We start from the raw sequence: 23004 nt of genomic DNA on the forward strand, positions 1-23004 counted from the left end.
ATGATCATCATCGTAATAGAGAAAGAAAAAAAAATGCATGCATCTGTTAAAAATAAATGAAGACAGAGAGGCAACTGGATGTTAATACTTCTCTAATGCAGTAAAAGCTATGATGATATGCCCATATGAGAGAATATTTTCAACCATAAACAAGTATATTTTTCAAATAACCTTATTAATTTGGGCAATGCTTATGAAATAAAAAGAAAAAATGGAATATTGACCATTAGTGACAGTGTGATTTCCACTATGTAGACTACAAATGCAGGCATTGAAAACAGACATAAGATAAATACTCCGAAATGCAAAATGTTAACAGAGGCTGTGGTCATTTTCCTCCCCCTCCCCCTCCTTCCCCTCCTTCTCCTCTTCCTCTTCTTCCTCTGCCTCTTCTCAGATCATAGCTCACTGAATTCTTGAACTACTGGGTTCAAGCAATCCTGCTCCTCAGCTTCCTGAGTAGCTGGGACTACAGGCCCATGTCATAATGCCTGGCTAATTACACCTGGTAATTTTTTAAAAAAAATTTCTTTTGTAGAGACAGATTGCTGCTATGTTGACCAGGCTGGTTTTGAACTCCTAGCCTCAATGATTCTCCCACTTAGGCCTCCCAAAGTGCTGAGATTACAAGTGTGAGCCACCACGCTCAGCCTATTTTCTTCTTATTCTTCTAAATTTCTTAATGTTACTATATATTAATATACTATTTTTATAACTAGAAAAACTCTTTTTATAATTTTATTAAACTTGCTATTTTCTTTACATGTCTCTCTGTGTGTTGCGAATTCCCTCTAAGGAAATTTCCTGAGTGCTAAAGACTCCATCCTGGTGTCCACCCTTAAGGATTAACTAGATGCCAGCCAGCAGAGCTTATAAATGCCAAAAAGTATTTGCAGCTTAAGGGGCTTCCCTTGTCAGGGAACTAAGTTAAATTTTTAAAGGGAGCTAACAGAGCACATTCCAAAGCTCTGTTCTACAGCAACTCACAAACTAATGACTCTAGGAAGGTGATGTTTCTCTTGAATTAAAGGAATGTATTCCTTGCTAGTTATAAACTGTTTTGAAGTCCACTTTACACTACATCATCTCCTTCTTAACTCATGAGCCGAAAGCATCTGACTCCAAGCTCATCTTCCCAGAGAACCTGAACACTGTCTACATAGCCTGGACTTCTCAAGCCAAGCGGCCTTCCAAATGTATCTTAAGGTGCCCTGATGTCCTTTTAAGTGCCTTAAGAGCTACTTGTTGAGGAGAGGGAGAAGAAGGGAATATGGTGAACAGGCCTTAGGGTTTCAATATTGAGTACCACCTAGGACTCAGTCATTGGGTTGGGCTTTCTTTCACATGATCAAACCTTAAAACCCAATCATCTTTCTCAGTGTTATAAACTGAGGCATGGAGCGCTTAAAGAATCTGCCCAAGACTCCAAAGCTTGTAAGAGGCAGAGCTATGGGTTAAGTACAGATTCACTTGGTCACAAGTCCCAAGCTATTTCTTTCTAACAATGGCTACTGCTTGCTGAACACATTGCGTTAGCATTTTTATTTATTTATTTATTTTTTATTTCAATAGGTTTTTGGATAGCAGTTGGTGCTTGCTTACGTGAATAAGTTCTTCACTGGTGACTTCTGAGATTTTGGTCTGAATGCACCTGATCTCATCCACATTCACATTTTAAAGACATTTTCAAAAGAGCTCTGATGGAGTTTATATTTGAACTTCTGGAGTCATACGGCCTGCTATCCTATCCTATCTTCGAGCCTGTGGAGTTACAATGTTGGTTTTCCTGTCTCTGCTTCACCACAATCTAGCCTACAGCTGTAGACAAGTTCCCTAACCTCCCGCACCTCAACATAGATTCTTCATGTGTAAAGGTAGTAATGGCTAACAGTTATTGGGCATTTACTCTGTGCTGAGCTCTCTTCCAAGCACTTTACAAATATTCTCTCATTCACTCCTTGTAAGATTCTAGAAAGAAGATGTGTCCATTTCCCTGAAGATGATTTGAGTTGGTCCTATGAATAAATGGCCTACTTGGGGCAGAAACCCAGGCCTGGCTGATTCACAGCCCTGTGTTCTTCCCATTTCTGCACAGGTAACCTCCAGTTCACATTGTAGATCTATAAAAATGGAGATGGATCTATTTCTCAAGCACCAGGCACCCAATTACTTCTCAATGCACTCCCACCTAACATCAAATTCAAACCTTTTCAGACACCCGTGGAAGGGTAGAAAACATTTCCTCTCTAGCAGTTAGTAATAAATGTCCTTTCTCCTAGTACCAGTGCTCTTTCCCATGGCATTTAATGCCTGTAACTCACAATTTAGAACCTAGTTATATGCCTGATAAAATTATTCTACTTAAATGTAAATTTTATGTCTCCCAAAGAGACCATAATCTCCTAGAGGTCAGAAACCGTATCTTACAGAATCATAGAATTAGAAAGGTAATAGTTTGTAAAATAATCATTTTTTTTTAAGAAGTTGAACTCTCTTCAAAAGACCATCATTTAGAATCCAAGTTATTCTGACTGAAAACCATTGAGCTAGTTAAACCTTAATCTTTCAAAGTCCAAGAAAAATGTTGACATGATGACATTCAGAGAGCTGGTGGTAGGGGGAAGGCTGGAATGTATGTTCCCTGATTCTCTCATTCAGTGGTTGCTTTTCTATGGAAATACTGGATCTTTTCAGGCTCCCCTTAGTATCTCTCTTTGTCTTGGTCCTAATCCAGAAAAATCTAGACCAACTGCCTTGTTTCTGAAAACCCTTCATAAAAAGCTTATGAGAGATAGTGTGGTAGGACCCCACTATCAGATCAGCTGCCAGGAAGAAAACAGCATCTGAAATCTGTCTGAATGTTTTTATTTCCCCAAAACTCATGTTAAAATCCCAACCTGGTTAGGATTAGGTGATGGTATTAGGAAGTGGGGCCTTGGGCATGATTAGGTTATTAGTGCCCTTATAAAGGAGACCCCAGGGAGATCTCTCACTCCTTTCATCATGTGAGCACACAGTAAGAAATCATCATTTGGCCAGGCACAGTAGCTCACGCCTATAATCCCACCTTGGGAGTTGGAGACCAACCTGACCAACATGGAGAAACCCCATCTCTACTAAAAATACAAAATTAGCCGGGTGTGGTGGTGCATGCCTGTAATCCCAGCTACTCGGGAGGCTGAGGCAGGAGAAGCATTTGAATCCGGAAGGTGGAGGTTGTGATGAGCCAAGATTGCACCATTGCACTCCAGCCTGGGCATCAAAAGTGAAATTCATCTCAAAAAAAACAAAAACAAACAAGAAAAAACATCATCTGCCCTCACTGGACACCTAATCTGCAGACACCTTGATCTTGAAATTCTTAGCCTCCAGAACTGTGAGAAAGAAATTCCTATTGTTTATAAGCCACCCAGTGTCAGGTATTTCATTACAGCAGCCTGAATTAAGACAGCACTATAATTGCAAGTGGCCTTCAGCTGCCATATTGGCCATGCGGATTCTCCAGGAACATGAAGCAAAGCCATTGCTTTTAATCGTTTTGGTTCAGAACTATAATCTACGTCACAAAAGATGAAAGACATTATCCCTACCAAGTCATAAATACATACTTTTTTTTAATTTAGTGAGGTAACATTTAGGAGACTTTGGGGAAAAAAAACTAAATGTCACCTTTGTCTAGCATTTTCTGCTTTCTAATACTTTAATAACACTTTTTTTCATAATAATATTTATATAGGTTCACTGCCTTATATTTCTTTCTACAGAAAATTTGGAAAATATATAGAGTATAAGGAAAAAGTATCATGTTTAATCATTCACTCAGAGATACCCTCTGTTCCCTGTTTATTTGGGAAGGGGTGTGAGGATATTTCCTGTCTGTGTTTCTATGTGTCTGTGCTTGCATGTGTATGTGCATATGTATTCATACATATGTTTTATTTATTATTTGAATTGGAAAATAAAACATATATGTGCTTAAATCATATTATATGATGAGACTTTTCCATTGACACATATTCTTTTAAACATTATTTTAATATGCATTATGTTCCACTATATGGATAGATTGTCATTTATTTAATCTTATTTTCATTAGTTCATATTTAGGCTGCTTCCAGTTTTTTTCTTACAAATAATAAATGGAATAAATGGCCACAATGAAAGTTTGCTTACATAAATAATTGTGACTGATTGTTTTCTTAGGATAAGTTACTATAAACAAACATTTCTAGGCCTTTGGATACACGCTGTGTCAAATTAACCTCAGGAAAGGTTGTATCAATTTACATTCCCATCAGTGATGTATGATAGTTGCGGATTTCCTGAACCATCTCCAGAAAAGGGTGACTGACATATATGTCTATCTATATATGTGTATCTATATATCTACACACAGATAGTCACATACATAAATTTAGTATAACTGCTATCTAATTTTCATTTTAATTTGCATTTCTTTTGATTAATCCTAAGCTTAAAACATGTTTTCAAAGCTGTTAATATACTCTAACAATTGTGGATCTACACACACACACAGAAAAACACACACATACATACACACACACACACACACACACACGCAGGCACACACATCTTCCTTGACAAAGGAACCCACATTTTGTTTAGATGTAAGTTATCCAAGTATTACAAAAGCTGGGATCTGCCCTAGCCTCAGGCAATAAATCTTGATTCTATTTATCTTTCTAAGGTATATTTTATGAATAGGTAGGTCAAACTATTTTTGTTAAAGAGACATGAAAACAAATCTGTTGGGATGAGGTTTTTAATAAAGTTATTCTTATTTTTAAAAAGGGGCTGTGAAAAGGGAAATCTTTCCCCTTCTGACTTTGGGACATGGTTAAGCCAGGATTTAATGCTTGGAGTAACTTCACCATTTTGAGACCTTGAGGGGAGCTAGATCAAGTTCCAAAACTATCATGCTGAAAATAACCAAGTAAAAAGTTAGAAAGAATCTGTTTTGTTTCTCTGAGGATTTCATGGAGCAGCTGAATTAACTAATTCTGAAAAAAAAAACTGTACCCACAGTCATTGTGTTATATGAGAATTTGTCATTTAAGCCACTTGAGTCATTTGATGTTATTCTGTTTTTTCTTTTTTTTTTTTTTTTACATTCTTTCAGCTAAACTCACTCAAACTGATATACATACACCATGTCACTTTATCCTTTAACAACGCTGTGAGGATGTACAGTGAATACTGATGAAGAAGCAGAGAATTTAAATGGCTTTCTGATTCACAGAGTAAATAAGTGACATACTCAAAGCTTGCAACCAGTAGAATTTATACACTAGACTTTAACCATGAGAATTTATAGCTTTCATTTTGGCCAAAGAAAAGTTAGTATATATTCTCAGTTATCTTAGCAAAAGAAAACAAAATCTTAAGACACTTCATTATACTTCTAAAATCTATGGAAATAATGACAGCAGATAGATTAGATAGAGAGAGAGAGAGAGAGAGAGAGAGAGAGATAGACAGACAGATAGATAGATAGATATGCATGTACCATGTCTTTAAGATAGAAATAAAGAATATAAGACAAAACTCTGGTTGTTAAAGAGAAATGTCCATTCATTGTATGACCTGAATGTGGATAGAGTGGAGCTGCAAGACCGGCCTCAACAATTTTGTAAGCACTAAAGCATCCTTAATCAAACTCCTTCTTTATGAGAAAGCCTCATTGTGATTCTGAATGCATAAATCTAACAGTAGAGTGTACAGAAATATTAACAAGGCTTTTATGATGAATTTGGGTCAAGGGCAACACAGTACTTAATAGGTTTGTTCACAAACACCCTAGGGGCAAGCTCCATCATTGATCCTGGTTGTTCTGCAACAGCCAGAGTGGTTCAGGTCCTTTATAACACATGCAGGAATAAAAAGGAACTCCCACTTAAACCCAACAAAACAATCAAACATTGGACACGCCTTTCAGACTTATTTTCATCAGGAAATTTCAAGGTAAATGAGCTTTGATAGTCTCCCTAAGATATATGTGCTGGATTTAATAAACCCTAACATTATTTTAACACTACTATCACTAAATGAAATAAATATGTGGTCTTTGGCTTTTCCAGTACTACATATAGAAAACTAAAATTGGTCTGGAAAAACAAGCTTCCCGTGAATTTTTAAACTACAATCCCTCTTTAGAGGGACCTCTCAGTTTTTTTCTGTTTTGTTCTTTTATTGACTTCATTTTTTGTATATGTGATAGGTAAAGAAGTCCAGTCACAAAAGTGTTTGTATAAGTGATGAAAGTTTCCATAATTTCTTCAATTCAACTTGAATGGTTGTGAGCTCCTATTCTTCTGAGATAGTGGGGTCAATGAAATGTCTCAGTCATTTTAAGTGTTCCCCACTTCTATTAGGCTCTATCATGGCTCTAGAGGACCTTCAATAACCAAGGCATTGGCCCAGAAGCAGCAGCCTAGTCCTCAGCCCATGGAACACAAAGGTCACCGTGGATATGCTCCATTTGTCTTTAGGGCTCCTTCAGGCACTGCAGCAGCAACGTCATAGTTAAAGATTCAGCATCTTCCCATGAGGCCCCATCTATAGAGATACCTCACAGTCATTGTCTATCCAGTGACTTAGACCTCTCAGAAGTGCAGCTTTGGAAGCAGGACCCTTCTTCCAGGAACCATCCAAGTCCCTGCTTCATGACTTCCTGAACTCCACATTTCTCACCACCAGTTCAACGGAATCTTTTTCTCGTTTACAAAATACAGTGGGCAATTCATCTCCCTTCCCATTTCCCTCTGATATTCTCTCCATACTCCAACCCTCTCTGTTCTTCTGTTCTATGCTAAAGCAGTGGCTCTTGACCTTGAATGAACATTAGAACTACTTTTAAACAAGCCCACCAAAGTTGGGTCCCAACTCCAGACCAGGCCAAAATCAAAATCTCTAGGGATACATCCCAGATTCCAAGTGATTCTACCCTGAGGTAAGAATTGAGAATCTCTGCCCTAAAGAATTAGGATTTTGGAATCCTGCTTTTGGTACAGTAGCATTCCTCCTCTGAGGGCACAGGGAAGGAGGGTAACAGAACCAATTATCTATTTAAATGAAAGGAAGAAAGAAAGAGAGAAATTCCAGCCATACAAAACAATAGATGAATAACTATCATCAGGCCTTCTAGGTTGGTTTTGAAATATGCAAAAGTAGCAATACATGCTTTATTTTGACTTTTCTTGTTCAATATATCAATAAATAGTTTCTAGTTATCTTTAACAAGCAAAAAGTAGCTTTCATTCTATAAAACATTTCATATAGCATATTTGTACTTAAGTAAAATAGTCTAGACCTGTTCATTCTTATAAATGTATCACCTCTTCTGAGACTGAAAGCCAAGCAATTGTCCTGTAACTTGTCCCTTAATGCTGCCAGACAACCAATGGTAAACAAGGACAAGCATTCTGACACAAGTACATGGTATAGGCTTGAAAGATACTGATGCTCAGTGGAAAATTTACCATTTTGCTCAATCAGGTTGGAGAATATTCTGTTTTAGTTCCATTTCATGTGGCTCTACTAAATGTGAAAATATCAGATATGTCATATTTGAAAATATTCTCTATTTCATCAATATAATTGATCAAAATAATAATAAAATTTCATCAAAAATATTTGTATAGTTCATCATGGGAGTAAAGCATATTCCAGAGACCTAGCGTGACATTCCTAACAACTAACTATTACTTTTAAGGCATTTAAACTGTTGTCTAACCTCTTTTCATTATAGTGTACTTAATTCAAACCATTAAATTAATAGGCTATTATATCTAAGTCTTTAAGTTTTCTCTGACTATTTCAAACATAAACTTCCTTTAAGGTTTCTTCCATGCCAATATCAAGAAAATAAAAATCCTTTTAGCAAGGTAATAGAGATCACATGGGATATTTGTTATCTCACTTGTTCCCTTTATTTCTTACCTTCATGGGAAGCTTTTGGCATAAAAATGAATGCTTACCCATTACTGTCAAGTATCTGTCTTATCGCTGCATGCTATTGTTGTAAATCACAAATATCCTCCTTTAAAACTGCCTGCGTATCTAATGATAATGTCTTATCAAACAGCCAAAAACACGGGGAGTTTAGTTGGGGATAAATGAAAGTCAGAGGCCAATAAATCAAGTGGGTTGACTATTCCAAAAACCAAAAGCATATGGGGGAGAGAAAAACCCCTCCTCCCTGTAACACCTCCATTTCAGGGAACTCCTTCAGTTTCAAAATTCACAGAAGAGCAAGAGCAACTCAGGGATCTCTTACAAGAGACAAAGCAATTTCAATTCACACAAAAATTCCAAGGCCAAAAACTCCCCCAGGTGTCAGAGGCCAAATGTTTTAGATTTCACCCTTCCAAAGGCCAAGGGAGACTTTCCTATAAAAAAGTACAGAGCTCCATATATAACACATAGTCATGTCAGCAAAACCCCAGTCCCCAGGGGGGTAATGATTACGTTACAGTACACTTTTAAGCTCTAGATAATTATTCTCTATGTTGAACTCTTGGAGCTTTATTATCTCATACATATAATCCTTTTTTTTTTTTCAACTTTTAGTAAGAAAAAAGTTGAGTAAGAGCTAAAATTTCCTGTTCTGTGTAATGTATTGCCTTTCTCCTCCGTCATGCTTAGCATCCACTGTCTCAGTTGTAGTCTTCTGAAAGGACCATCGCTGTCAGCACAGAATTGGGAAAGACTATTTTGGTTTTCCTTCTTTAAAACTTGTCAAGTAGTAATAACTACCACAGGGTTAAACATCTAATACTGAACTAAACTACTAAGATTTCAAAGAGGGATTGATTTGGCAAACGGTATCTTGATCATGAATGCACATTTGAGTTTTTTTCATTTGAAGACACTGCCTAATTAACGAACCATGAACTCCCTTGGTCAGACATTGTTTTTTAATAATCTTGGTGGCTATCTTTTATAACACTTGTGACAGATACTAACTGAATATTTCATACATAGTTAAATAATTAATTAATTAATCATCCAATAAATCAATGAATCACCAAAGCTGATATCTCTTCTTTAAGTTTAGGCTCCCTATTTTTGGTTGAATAGAATTTTTCAGTATGACTACTGACTTCTAAAAAGTGAATAGCACAGCTAAATGACATAAAACAGCAAAAGAAAGGAAAAAATATGACCTTGACATGGTTATAAAACCAACTGAACAGTGTCAGCAGGTACTGATTGATTTGAGAAGAGACTAGAATGGTCTTTGGAAATAAAGAATGTCAATAATGTAAATGCTATATCAGAATCCTGAGTCAAATAAAGGAATGCCTTTAGGCCTGTCAATTTCTCCAGGTAAATTATCATCTGGCAATGAAACATGTGAACAGACATTTTATAGTGGCAGATATCTATCATACACCTCATCTATTCCACAGGCAAATGACCACTTAGGGAAAGAAGTCTTCTTTGCCAGTAAAAAATGGCAGAGATTATGGGTGGGGACATAATATATCTTGGAGAGTACAGAGCCCATTTGGTCTAACAGGCTTATTTTCACGACACAAAATAAATGTCAGCATTCCAAAGACTCGAGCTTACTATGAAGTGTCTGGTGTCTAATGAAGGTCCTTGAATCTGGCCTAGAGGCTCTCCTCTCTCCTATCTCCCATCCATATTTCTCGTTGTAAATCCCTAACATAATATAGTCATTGCATGCTAGCATGCCTCAGTCAATTCCCACAGCCCTCCATGGCTTTAAGAAAACATTTCAAACACATCATTTTGGCAATCAAGAGCCATTTTTCAATGTATTTTGCTTGCATTTCTATCATAGCACTTCATACAATGTGCCCATACTTTTTGAGAATACCTACATAGCTTATGAACTGCTGTTGAAAAAAGGTTATCCTAATCAACAGCTACTCATGTCAAAATAAACTATATTTGTTGGCAATCTGTTAGTATCACTCACTATAGTAGGCATGGGTACCATTTGCTAAATATTTCTGGTTCTCTACCATTCCAGGCATGAGGTAGGACAGTATTTTCTCATCCCTTTGTGGTTGGATGGAACTAGTGACTAGTTCTAATCAATGAGTTGTAAGTAGACATGATTTGTGTCACTTCTTGGTCAGAACATTTAATGGCTGAGGGAGGGCCTCCAGGATCTCTTTTCCCTGTCTTGGTGACTGGAAATGTTCACCACAGTGACCATTCCAACAGCTTGCATCCCAAAGTGAATATGATATGCAGAACATCTCTGTTGATCAGGGATAGACAAATAGCATAAGCAAAAAATAAAATTTATCTTAAGTCACTTATATTTAGAGCATCCTACAGAATGTTCTGCACATCCTACAGAACATCCAACAGAACATCCTATCCTTACTGCTAAAAGTGCTATGATAAATACTTTCACATATATTAGTTGACGTTCACTATAACCTGTGGGTAAGACAGATGTGAGCAATATTTTATAAATGAGGTTTTCAAAAGTGAAGAATTTGCCCAAAGTCAAGTAGCTTTATGCATTATTTCATTTAACAAATATTTATTGAGCACTGTTTTTGCCAGGTAATGTTCTCAGTAGTCAAGGTATAGTAGAGAACAAAAGGAAAAAGGTCCCTGCTCTCCAGAGTTTACATTCTAGTGGAAAGAGACAAATAAAAGAATCATTTATAAATAAGAGAATTCCAGATAATAATATGCATTACTCAGAGAATTAAAATCAGGTGGTATGACAGAAAAAAACAGAGTGGCTATTTATATTGACCATGGAAAGCCTCTCTGAGGCTTAGGCTAAGAGGTAAATGACAAGAGAGCTCAATACACAAATACGAAGAGAAAAAAGACTTCCATAAAAGGGCAAGAGTTCATGCAAAGGTCATAACAAACAGAAAAAAGCTTGTTACATGGAGAAAAAGACAAATGTCAGAGTGGCCATGTCATAATGGACAGGGAAAGAAAGGGTACAAGACAGAAGGGAAGGAAGGAAAACCACATAGGGTTATACGTTGAAATAAGAAATAGGGATTTGATTTCCATGTAATGAGACACTAGATCAAAGTTTTAAGTACAGTTGTATGACTTCTCTTTTTTAAAAAAAAAAAAATTGCTCTGTCTGCTATGTGAAGAATGGGTTATGGTGGAACAAGCCTGGAGCAGAAAGTCAAATGTGATGGCCACGGCTGAAGTTCACTAAGATGTTAATAGGGGATTTAGACAGAAGTGGACAGACTTAGGACAAGATGTAAAGGGTAGCATCAACAAGACAGAAGCATGGATTGAAAGTAGAGGGGTGATCAAGTGTAACCCCTGGGGAGAGGAAGGAGTTATTTCTAAATTTTTGGTTAGAAAAATTGGGTAGATGGTGCTTCTGCTGGAATGGGAGAAATTGGGAAAAAAGGAGGTTTGCAGAAGCGAAAAGAAATCAAGTTCTGTCTTATCCATGTTAAGTATGAAATTCCTACTAAGCATCTATGTGAATATGTCAAGTTGAATATATAATTCAGAAGTTCAGAAAAAGACTGGAGCTGGAGCAATAAATTTAGGAATTGTTGACATAAAGATAATATTAAAGTTCTAAGATTGATGAAGGCATCTATAAAGAACCTATAGGTAAACAGGGGAAGGGACCAGGGCAGAACCCGTGGGTACTCTAACCTTTCAGATGTCAGCAGCAGAATAGCTGGGGACACTGGGCAGGAGTGACAAGTGACAAAGAGGGAAAACCAGGAAATAGGATGGCACAAAAGTCAAGAAAAAAGTGTGCTTTAAAGAGCCAGGTGTGGTCAGCCCTGCTAAATGCTGCTGAGATAAGAACACTGGATTTAGCAAACAGAGTTCATATATGACCTTGATAAATGTAGCCTCTGCACAATGGTGAGCATGGAAGTCTGACTGGAGAGAGGTGAGGAGCCTATGTGAGCTGAATAAATGTAAGGTGAGGACAATAATCACAGGCAAATTAAGAAGTTTTGTTGTGAGGAAAAGCAGAAAAATAGGGCAGCAGGTTGAAAGAAATCTGGGATCAAAATAAGGCTTTTTAAAGAAAAAAATACCTCACCTATTTTATGACCTATGAAAGTCCACAGTCCCCATCAAGATTTCTGAAATTCCTGAGAGAAGGCAGTGATGATAATGATGTGTGTGTGTACTAGTAAGTGTATGTTGGTGAGGGCAGCAGAAAGAACTGTAACAATGGTTACTCAATAATGGTTACCTCTGTGGTCCCCACATCCTAATCGCACTGGTATCCTTTCTGTTGTCCACCATGTTAACTTACATTCTAACAGGAGAGGGAGGGCAGTTCTCATGAGGCATTCAGGGTGGGAAGACTTTATTGAAGATTTGAGGGTAATGAGGAAAACTCACATAGCATACTGTATGGCAAAGCAATAAAAAAGCCTCACATAAAATCTTTCTTCTCTTAAAAATCCTTTCAGCTATCCTACTATTGCGTGGTTTTCACCAGCCCTCTGTCCTCCACAGCACCCAGCCTTCTGCTCTCTGACTGGTTCCTCTCCCCTCCTTTCTTTCTCTCTTTTGTTCTGTCTTTTGTGTTCCCTCTTAGGCACACACACAACAAAACAAAACAAAAAAAATATGTGTGTGTGTGTGTGTGTGTGTTTGATGTAGACTTTTCCTGCAGAGGTATTATTTACTCTTTTCTGTGTAGGAGGGAGAAGGGCACTTGGGTGCCCACTTATACCCACACCGTTACCTTTTATTCCGAACAATGTAGTTCCCTTTCTAAAAGTAATTCTGGAGCCAGTTCTTAAGATAATACATTTTCCATCTTGTTCCATATATAAACCACCAGACAGAGCTCCTGTCCTATTAAGGCATTCGATAAGTGCCAGCTCTTGCCTTCCTTCCTCAGTGAGGAAATCCGAGCACAGACAAGCATTCTGATAGAATTTCAACAAGGTCTTCCACACAGCAGGGCCTTAATTAATGTTTATTGAGTTGCATAATATGGTGCTCTTGGGCTAGGAGGATATTCACTGGCTTCTTCTAATAGGGTTAAAAGAAGTTAAGAGCTGCATTTACTATTAAGAATAGAGCGATAGGCCCTGTAACTTCACAGCTTTTTAGAAAGTGTTTGTTTATTGGTCCAGAAAAGTTTTGATCCTTTAAAACATTGAAATCCTAGCACACTATGTTTATGCAGTCTCTCTCTTCCTTTTCTAGGAATATTAATTAAAATGTGTAAAAGACAGATAAATGAGATTTGACTTTATGTGGTCCTCAGAAACCTGCATCAATCTGAACTCTCCAGTCCTTCACCCAAAGAATGGTAACTTACAAATACACATCACTGGCAAAGAAATTTGGACACACTAACATGTGCCCTTAACTTCTGCAACTTTTTGCACTTCTGAAAAGGTCATTCAGGAAAAAAAAGTACATTTAAAAATAGCAGTATCATATTCTGGGTAAACAATCCAGTTTTTATATGCCAATGTGATTGGAACGAAGAGAAAGATGCCCAAAAGTTACAACATGATTGACATGTTGGATTCAAGGGACCCTTTGCTTATAACTTGCAGATTGGGTATTTAAACACATTTGGTCCAAGAGAAGAAAGACTTGGAATCTTCTACCACCCTTATCCAATTTACTGTTCATGTCTGTATGCACATGATTGAAAATATATTGGAAAGCCAAACCAAATGCCCCATAAAACCAGCACTACTCCAACATAGTCAGTGACCACTTTAGTGCTAAGGGATATAGGAAGAAGCGGGACACAGAAAATAAGCATAAATTAATTAAATATAGTTTTGACTGGCTCCCATAAACCTAAACTTTGACCACCAATTGCTCCCTGTCACCTCTTTAAATTTAATCCTTGTCTTTCCCAGTGGGAACAAAGTACATTTTCTTATCTACAAAAACATCTCATCATGATGAAATGAAAATAAATGAGACCTTCTATTTTTAGAACTAGTATATCTAACTCCCTCAGTGTTACTATAGGCAACTGCGACTTCAGTTTCAAATCACATACCCATGTACGCGAGCACACATACAGGGACAGAAATACTGGGAGTGGAAATCAATTATGCTGACAATTTTTTTATTATTGCTTTTTTTCTCAAATGGTGAGGGTGAAATAATAAAGAGAAGAACCATTTAGGTAAAAATAGTACTTTGTGCACTCAGAGTTAAATGTAACAACACAGACATGGTACAGAGAATGGCTGAATTAGAAAAACAACACTGCTTCTTAAAGCTCACCTGTACAAGAGAAGTCATCCACACGAATGTATCCTGGGACACAGTCACAGCGATATAACCCAGGAAGGTTGACACACACAGTATTGGCATGACAGTAATGCATCTTAGCTGCACACTCATCAATATCTGAAGGAAAAAAAAATTAAGATCATGGTTAGTAAAATAATGGAACAAGACTGTAATCATTTTGCAGATAAATTACAAAAGCTGAATGTCCACTGAAGCCAAGAGAAAAAGTAACATGTATTAAACACAAAAACTTAGGTGAAAATTCAGCTTGGTGCATTAGATCCCATCCTGAGCTGAAAGTGTTTCTAGAACGACGCATGGTGAGACAAAACAGGTAAGAGTCCAAGAAGTATGAAGGCTGAATTCACAACTATTAGTTTCTTACCAGGGAGAATACTCTTTTTAAAAGTCCAAATTCAAGGAGTTCTGTGCCCATGAAGTGGATATCAATGAATATTTATTAGTTGTCCACAGTACATGGTGTAGCTTTTATCAGACGGATCAAGGGAATCCAGTCCTTCTCTGCTTGTATGTCTTACTAAGACATGCTTCAATCCATATGCTACAAAATGATGGTGTAGCCAGTTTCTCCCATGTTGTACTATGAATACAGACAACTGCTGTTGCCTGATGCAAATTAATGTCTCTCATCCTTTGACCTGGGGCTCCTCCCCATGTGATAGAATAAAGAGCTGATTCAAAAAAAGATCTTGTTCTTTTTGGGATGGAGTTCAGAGCACCACCTGCTGTCTCATAAAAGTTCATGATAGGGATTAAAATAACCTACAACCTTAAACACAGAGTTTAGCCTCTTCTGGAAATTGTTTTCAAACATAGATTTACGTTCCTTTTACTCAGACTGCTTGTGTATGATGGTTAGAGAAAGTAGGACATGAGTACATCATGGGAATCCAAGATAGAAAATGTGAGCTCTAGTTCTGGTTCTGCTGATTAATAGCCTATGACTTGCATTCAACTACTCTGGGTCCTAGTATCCTCATCATTTTATCCCAATGGTCAAGTCTGAACCCAATGTTTTAGATCTGTAAAGACATTATCTAATTCAATCCATATGCAATCCCATGAGCAAAATACAAACACTACTCCCATTTTATAGTCTAGAAAACTGAGGCTTAGAGAAGTTAAATATCTGGCACAAAGTCATCCTGTTAGAACATGCTAGACCTGGGATTTGAATTCAGAAGTTATTTACTATGATTTACTTCATGAAAGCTTCTTGAAAATGGTGATTAGTCAAATATAGTATTTCTATTACAATAATCATTGGAGCTTTAATATTATTAATGTACAGAAGCTGAGGATAAAAATGGCTACATTGAGTCACTAGGAAACTCATTAATCTATTTATTTTAAAAGAAAAGTAAGTTGATTTATTTCCGAATAAAATACATTGAAATAACATCAGATTGTTTTCAGAGTTAAAGATCTGACAGCCTATAAATAAAAGTTATTGTGAGGTCATTGAGATCTGAGAAGGAGACCCACAGTTAGCAAGACTGTCATAACTAAGAAATAAGAACAAAACACCAGAAATTAGTGAAATAACTCAGGCAATCAACTTCCTGCAGGCCAATCACTATCTCAGACGTTGCTTCCTGGGGAACTCAACTTGTACCAAGAATCCTGATGACGGCAAGGAATTATTACAGTCAGACCACTGGAGTCCAAGAGCTGGAAAACTAAAAGAAGGAGTCATAGAGTAGTGTGGTGACATTAAGATTTTGGAAGTGATTTAGTTATCGTTGCTTATAAGGTCTTTGGTAGGACTATGAAAGGCCAGGTGAAAACAGGCATAACAAGTGAGAGGTTGGAAACAAGAAGAAAACCCAGGTATTAGAGAGGGCTGCTTAACATTAGTGTGATGTTCATAAAATATCATCAGTTTTCCTCTCTCTGGGCACATAGCACAATTGTATTTCCCCATCCTTTTCAAATTTAAGCATGGTTTAAATTAATCTCATGATTGATCATGAAATCCGAGTGGAAGCAAATCACTTCCAAGTAGAAAGATTAAGAGCCAGCATCCAGTTTACCACATTTTCTTCTTTCTGCCTTGTAACCCATGGAAGCAAAGACACGGAGACTCTTTCAATCTGGGCCCCCAAGTGAGGAGCAAGCCACCAGGCAAGCACCATATACATGTTGCATGAGCTAGAAATATGCCTTTGTTGACTTAAGCCACCATGCCTTCCCTGATTGGTGCAGAGAATGACTATAAAAGTTATCTCAAAAAAGGATATCGTTAAGCTTCATCTTGAAAGATGAACAAGAATTCATCAGGTAGAGAATGAAGGCAGGGAAACTAAAGAGGCTAAAGTTTTTGTCTCTCGAGTTAGAAATGGAAAGAATCATTTAGTCATGCATATTCAAAGAACATTAGTTAGCCTTCTACTAAGCCCAGAGCCAGAGTGATGAACAAAATGCCACATGGACCTCACAGATGGGCAAGGCATTGAGTGAAATGTGTAATAAATTCTACCAAGGATGTGAGATCTTTCAACAAGGGGAATCTGACCTACTCTGAGAGAGTCAGAGAAGGATTCTCTATGGTAGTGATGGTTCATCTGAGACATGAAACAGAAGTGAAACAGGCCCAGGGAAGAGGAATAACCTACCAGACAGAAAAGAATGTTTGAGAAGACTTAGTTACAAAAAGGAGCTTTGCCTATTTGAAATGAAACTGGAAAAATAAGCTTGGGCCAGATCCTATGTGGACATTAGTGTGCTGTTCATAAAATATTACCAGTTTTAGATTCTGCCAGGCCTTGCGGGCCATGTGAAGGAGCTCAGACTTTCATCAGGGTAGTAACACAATTCAATTTCTCTGTTTTTAAAATATCACTCTGGCTGTAGTGAAGAGAATTGATTGGAGCAGGGCACGCTGAAGGCTAAATCATGTTGGTATTTTACTCACAGAGATACAGCCACACTGAACTCCATCTCACTCTGCTGGGATGCCCAGCCATCCTTTAAGATGAGAAACTAGTCAGGACTTGCCTTAGAGGCAATTCAGTCTTCAGCCCATGGGCCACAGCTGCCAACTAGCCTGCTGACTGCAATGAATGTTTCCCTGTCACGGACCCTTGTCAACATCTCCCAGAGAAACCTCCTGGCTCATTTTCCTTAAGATATCACCAAGCTGCTGAGAGGCCTCCGCCTCATCTAGATTTAAAAGAGTTACTTGGCTATAACAGCTTATTTTGAATCAAACTAGCCAAGCTATCTCCTTGTTTCATAAGACTCCAAGACCCTGAATAAAAATATTTTCAAAAATCAGACAAGGGATGGTTAGAAAACCCCAGTGAGAATTTTCACATGGATTTAATCCAACCCTTGCTCTCTACATGTCATTGAGACCCCATGCCCACACATCCCTGCTGCTCTGCTGATGTGTTTTTGAGTAGGTTTTGTTTTCAGTTTATACCATTAGTAATTTCAGCTCTTGTATATCTAATAATTTCCTGGTACTAATCCAGAAAAAGCACTGTAATAAAGATGAAAAGTTGATGAATGTACCAGAAAATTAAACTGTCACAATCTTGCCTTCGTTGCTTATTCTTTGTCATGTAACCACCAGATAGAAAAGCTATCTTGTGGTAAAAATAGTGGGGAGAGGAGAGAGAAAGTGAAGTGGAGTAATCCAGCTGAGTCTCTTGAGACAAGAAGATAAAAGAAAGAAAGGAATTGGCAACTCTCATGGTTTGGGGATGGGAACAGGGGATGGAATGGCAACACGTTTGCCAAAAGATTGCCTCTGCATCCTCAGGGAAACACAACCCAGAAGACACTTTCAGTAGGATTTAAGGGTGTTTCAAAAGCAAATCTGATTATAAACAGAGTCAAAAAAGAATTAACGTCTTTAGAGAGCTGGGCTATCCTGAGAAAACAATCTTCAGAAATAGTGAACAATTGAGATTTTATAAATGAGCCTAGGACAAATGCTGCTTTTTGTTCACAGAAAAAAGGCTCTGAAGGGTATTGAATAACTCCAAAACAAAAATTCTAAGTCCCTAATGAAAGAACAAACTGACATTTAAAGAAAGAAACTGAGTTGGACCAAAGCTATGAGTATGCTAACCACAGGCTTGAAATGCAGTCTGACCTTTGCCCAGTTGGCAAGTGCTCTCCTGAAGCAGCTATCTTGAGCAATGGTCATATTCATCCAGAAGCCAGGAGACAAGAAGAGGCTAAGCCTGAGGCCGAATCTCAGAGTGGAAGTTGAACATACACAAATCCAGGCTCACACTAAAAATCTGAATCACTCCAGAAAGCTTTGCTAGGAAGAACCACAGTTAACCTGACATCTACTGGAAGAATGAATTATTTTAAAAGCACATTGTTAGGCACAGGCTGATACCAATATTCTAACAGTCTAATAGGACATACCTTATAAAGGAAAACTAGGAACAGTCCCTGGCAATTGGTAAATACTCAACAAATATCTGCTGTTTTTTCGATATCAAGCACTATGCTAGGTACTTCATATGGAGCATCTCATCATTCCATTTATCTTGACTACTTGTGGTAGGTATCTCTATGCCACGAAACTGAGGCTCAGAGATTATCAGGTCACTTCTCTTGCCCAAGTACAAAATCAGTAAGCATAGAAACCTGAGTCTGAATCCAAACAATATGACCCCAAAGTTGTCATTGTTCTCACTGTGCCAGTTTTAGCACTCAATAACATTTTGATGCTATGATTATGTTAGCTGTAGCTGATGTTTATGACTCTGATTATGTTAGATGCATCACGATGTGTATGGAAACAAATAGATCTCTAAATTCTATATCCGTGTGCAAGACCATTCATGACATTTGTTCTGGCATTACATTCTCCGTTAAAATGGCAATTCTGCTCCGTGCATCACTGCTTCCTTGGCTCTTTTAAATCAAATCCTTATACTTTCATACTTTAGGCTCCAGTGACCCAAGGCCCCAAAACAGGCAGAAGCATTTTGCTCCCAGCTGGAACTCACAGATTGACATGGTCTGTACTCATATTGCTTGAGACTATGGAATTAGAAAGGAGTAACAGAGGCCTAAGGTTTTTATTATTAAGTATTGTTAGAGAAACATCTATAAGCCCCATTGCAGCATATATCATCTTGAGTATAATGGGGCTTAAATTGCGATTCATTCATATAAATTGCTTGTCACTTTTGAAATATTAGAGCTCATTTTCTGGTGGTCTTTGGAGGTAATAAAAATTCATGATTTACATCCCTCCCCAGGATGGTGCAATAGTTTGTTTTTGTTTTAAAAGGTATACTTATGGACTGTAAAATGAGACTTGATGTGGTATAATGATTCTTCACATATCACCAGGCTCCATCTGCCTAAGAGTTCAGAACGAACACAGACTCAAATTTGGCATCATCATCATTAAATTAGAGTGCAGGGCCTGGGTAGCCGATAGAAGCAGATGCAAAGAATTCTCTTAATAAAATGGCATGATCTACTCAGACTTCTTCCATAAAGATTTCCTAGAAAAAGAACCCAGGAAGGGACATACTCAGGAGGGGAAAAGGCATGCCCCACTCCCTGTGTACATTTAAAAAGGAAAGAAGATCAACAGGCCTCGAGAACATGTTTTTGGTCAAGCACTCTATGCCTCTCATCTCATTGCTCCTAACCATCCCATGGACTGACATCATATACTACATGTAGAGTACCTAAAATTTCAACCAAGGTTCTTATGACTCCAAACAGGATAGTTGTTCCACGCTAACTACTGGACAAAGAACACTGGATCGACAGTTAAGAGTCAAGTTCTATTCTTGCTTTTTCATTTAGCTAACTGTGGCACTGGGCAAGTCACTTTTCTTCTTAAGACCTTGGTTTTTCCCACATATACATTCAGGGAGTTGGACCAGAAACCATTTAGCCAACCATCGGTTCTAAAGTTCTTGACACAGTCAGGTCTTTTGTCCATATCATAAAAGCATGCTTCTGGAGCAGCTTCTCTTGGGCCACCCCCTCTTTTTGCAAGAGGAGCTTGCACATGTTCCAGATGCCTTTCCCAAGATAGAGGTCCGGGAAAATACTATTTAGATGACCCGAACCCCCACACTGTTTCCTGATAGCTGTGTCAACTGTGTTGACATCTCCCCTGAAAACTAAGAGCAATTAGGTTGAGCAAGCAGATATCCACACAAAAGCATAGCTCTTGGCAAGTTCTTCATGGACTGGTAAGGTAACTTGCAGAGCAATTTAATCAGACTTGAACCTACTGACTTTGCAGAGATCATGAGCTATAAAAACACAGTGGTATTGGCTAACTGGTTGGTATATTAGAATAATCACTACTTTCTCTTTGTGTCAAACTGATTTTTTTTTTAATTGGGCCTATGTATCTCTGATTTGAACTTATAAAAATCTAGTGAGGTTTTAGGGCAGTGAAAATACTCTATATGATACTATAATGGTGGATTCAGGTTATTACATATTTGTCCAAACCCATACAATACACAACACCAAGAGTGAACCCTAAATGTGTATTATGGATTTTGTGTAATTATAATATGTCAGTGAAGGTTCATCAATTGTAACGAATGTTCCGCTCAGGTGAGGGATATTGATCATGGATAATAGCAGGAGGTATATAGGCAATCTCTGTGCTTTCGGTTTTGCTATGAGCCTAGAACTGCTCTAAAAATACTTTTAAAATTAAAAACAGTAAAAAACATTGAGGTGGACGAGATATATTCTTCCCTTTTTCAGATGAGAAAGTAAAGACCCAGAGAAAATTTCCAACTTACCCAAAGGAACACAGATAATCATTGCACTGGGAATAGAATCAAAGTCTTCTCATTCCGAAATTAGTGCTTTATCCAGTGTTCCATGTTTTTCTATAATTATAGCATCCTCCCTAAAGCAAGGGGGGAAAACCAAATGCCTATAGAACCTAGAAACATAAATACCTACAGAAGTCAGGTTAAAAAAATATATATGCAAATCATGTCCTTTCCCCAAAGAAATCAAGTCTTTCTTATTTCTCTTAATGCATAAAGCCAGCTCTCTCTTTCTCTTTCTCTCTCTCTCCGCCCCCCCCCCCCCCGCCCTTCTCATTTTCCTACTCCAAGAACAACGGAATAGATCTCTCTTATAAGAGAAAAAACACGGTGCAAGGCCAATGGTAATAAAAATTGACACTTAACCCCAGTGGTAGAAAAACAATAGGAAGAATGTGGACTGTAGAAAACTGGAGCTCTAGTGAAACATTACCAGGAAAGTGTAATAAGAAACAGTGCTTATATAGTACTTTTTATGTACCAGGCAGTTTTAAGTGCTTTACACGGATTAACTCTTTTAATATTCACACTCTATGAGGTGTATATTAGAATTATCCTCATGTTACAGATGAGGAATTAGAGGCATAGAAACATGCAGTAAATTGTCTAAGGTCACGTAGCTAGGAAGTAGACCTGAACCAGGAGAGGAGTTCAGGCAGCACAACTCCACAGTCTGTATTGCCTCTCAGGCATTGCAGGCCATGTCTGTGATCTTTTTAGAGAAGGTGAAAATCTTAGCATTATTTTTTAAATATTGGCTTCATCCTTTTCTCCAAACATTTTGAACCAAGCAAAACATAGCTATCCTATCAGATTTAATCCACGGAGGTCTGTGCCTTAAGGCATGTTGTCACAGGGAGCATTAGCGGGCCAAGAGGAGAGAGAAACAGAGAGAAAGAAGAAAGATGAAAGGAAGAAAAAGAGAGAAGGAGGGAGGAAAGGGAGAGAGGGAGTGAATGAGGGAGGGAGGGAAGGGAAAGAATAAAGAAGAGGAGGGGAGAGGAGGGGGAGGGGAGGGGAAGAGAGGGGAGGAAAGAGGAGGGGAAGGGAGGGGAGAGGAGGGGAGGGGAGGGTTGGGGAGGGAAGGGGAGGAGTGATGATATAGGAGTTAAGAAGAAATTATTTAGGAAGATAGTGAAGCTAAGGAAATCCTTGGTAAGATTTTCCTTTTTATGAAAAGCAGCCCCCAAATCAATTTCTTTTCTAACAAACAGCAGCCCATAAAATCAAGCTGCAGACATAGATAAGCAAGCTGGAAGCTTGCACGGGTGAATGCTGGCAGCTGTGCCAACAGGAAAAGCTACCTGGGCCCTAGGCCTGTCCAACATGGCGGCTCCATCTTCCCCTTTCTTTGTCAACCACATGCACGGTAGAGAGCAGGCAACATGGCAATGGCCAGGTAGAGACCCTATTTGCATAATAAAATATTAAGGTGTGGTGGCCAGCTTCCTTGAGTGTGATGTAAATGGCACACCTGGTTCAACCAGTCTTTTGGCCCTATGTAAATCAGACACTATCTCATCAAGCCTGTCTATAAAACACTGTGCACTTTGCCTTGGGTAGAAATTCCCACTCTGGTGCCCCTCTCTCTCTCTGCAGGAGAGACAGCTATTTCTCTTTTCTCTTTCTTTCGCCTATTAAACCTCCACTCTTAACCTCACTCCACATGTGTCCATGTCCTTGATTTCCTTGGCATGAGGCAACAAACCTTGGGTATTTGCCCCAGACAATGATGCCGCTTCAGTAAGACAATCTAGGGAGATGCCTAGATAACTGCTATGAACTGAATTGTGTCCCCCCCAAATTCATTTATGGAAGCCCTACCTCACAATATGTTGGTATTTAGAGATGGTGCCCTTAGGAGATAATTAGGGTTAGATGAGGTCATGAGGGTGATGCTTTCATGATGGGATTAGTGCCCTTATAAGAACAGACATTTAGTGCT

At 38.2% G+C, this 23004-nt stretch overlaps 1 protein-coding gene across 1 annotated transcript in view; it reads right to left on the reverse strand.

Moving 5' to 3' along the window:
• Window positions 1–23004, reverse strand: part of NELL1 (neural EGFL like 1) — a 956032-nt gene that overhangs the window by 475619 nt on the left and 457409 nt on the right. The window contains exon 14 of the mRNA XM_026454011.1: window positions 14239–14364. Coding sequence (XP_026309796.1) covers window positions 14239–14364 — 126 coding nt within the window. The remainder of the gene's footprint in view (window positions 1–14238; window positions 14365–23004) is intronic.

This window comes from Piliocolobus tephrosceles, chromosome 13 (assembly GCF_002776525.5).
Source record: "Piliocolobus tephrosceles isolate RC106 chromosome 13, ASM277652v3, whole genome shotgun sequence".
Taxonomy (NCBI): Eukaryota; Metazoa; Chordata; class Mammalia; order Primates; family Cercopithecidae; genus Piliocolobus; species Piliocolobus tephrosceles.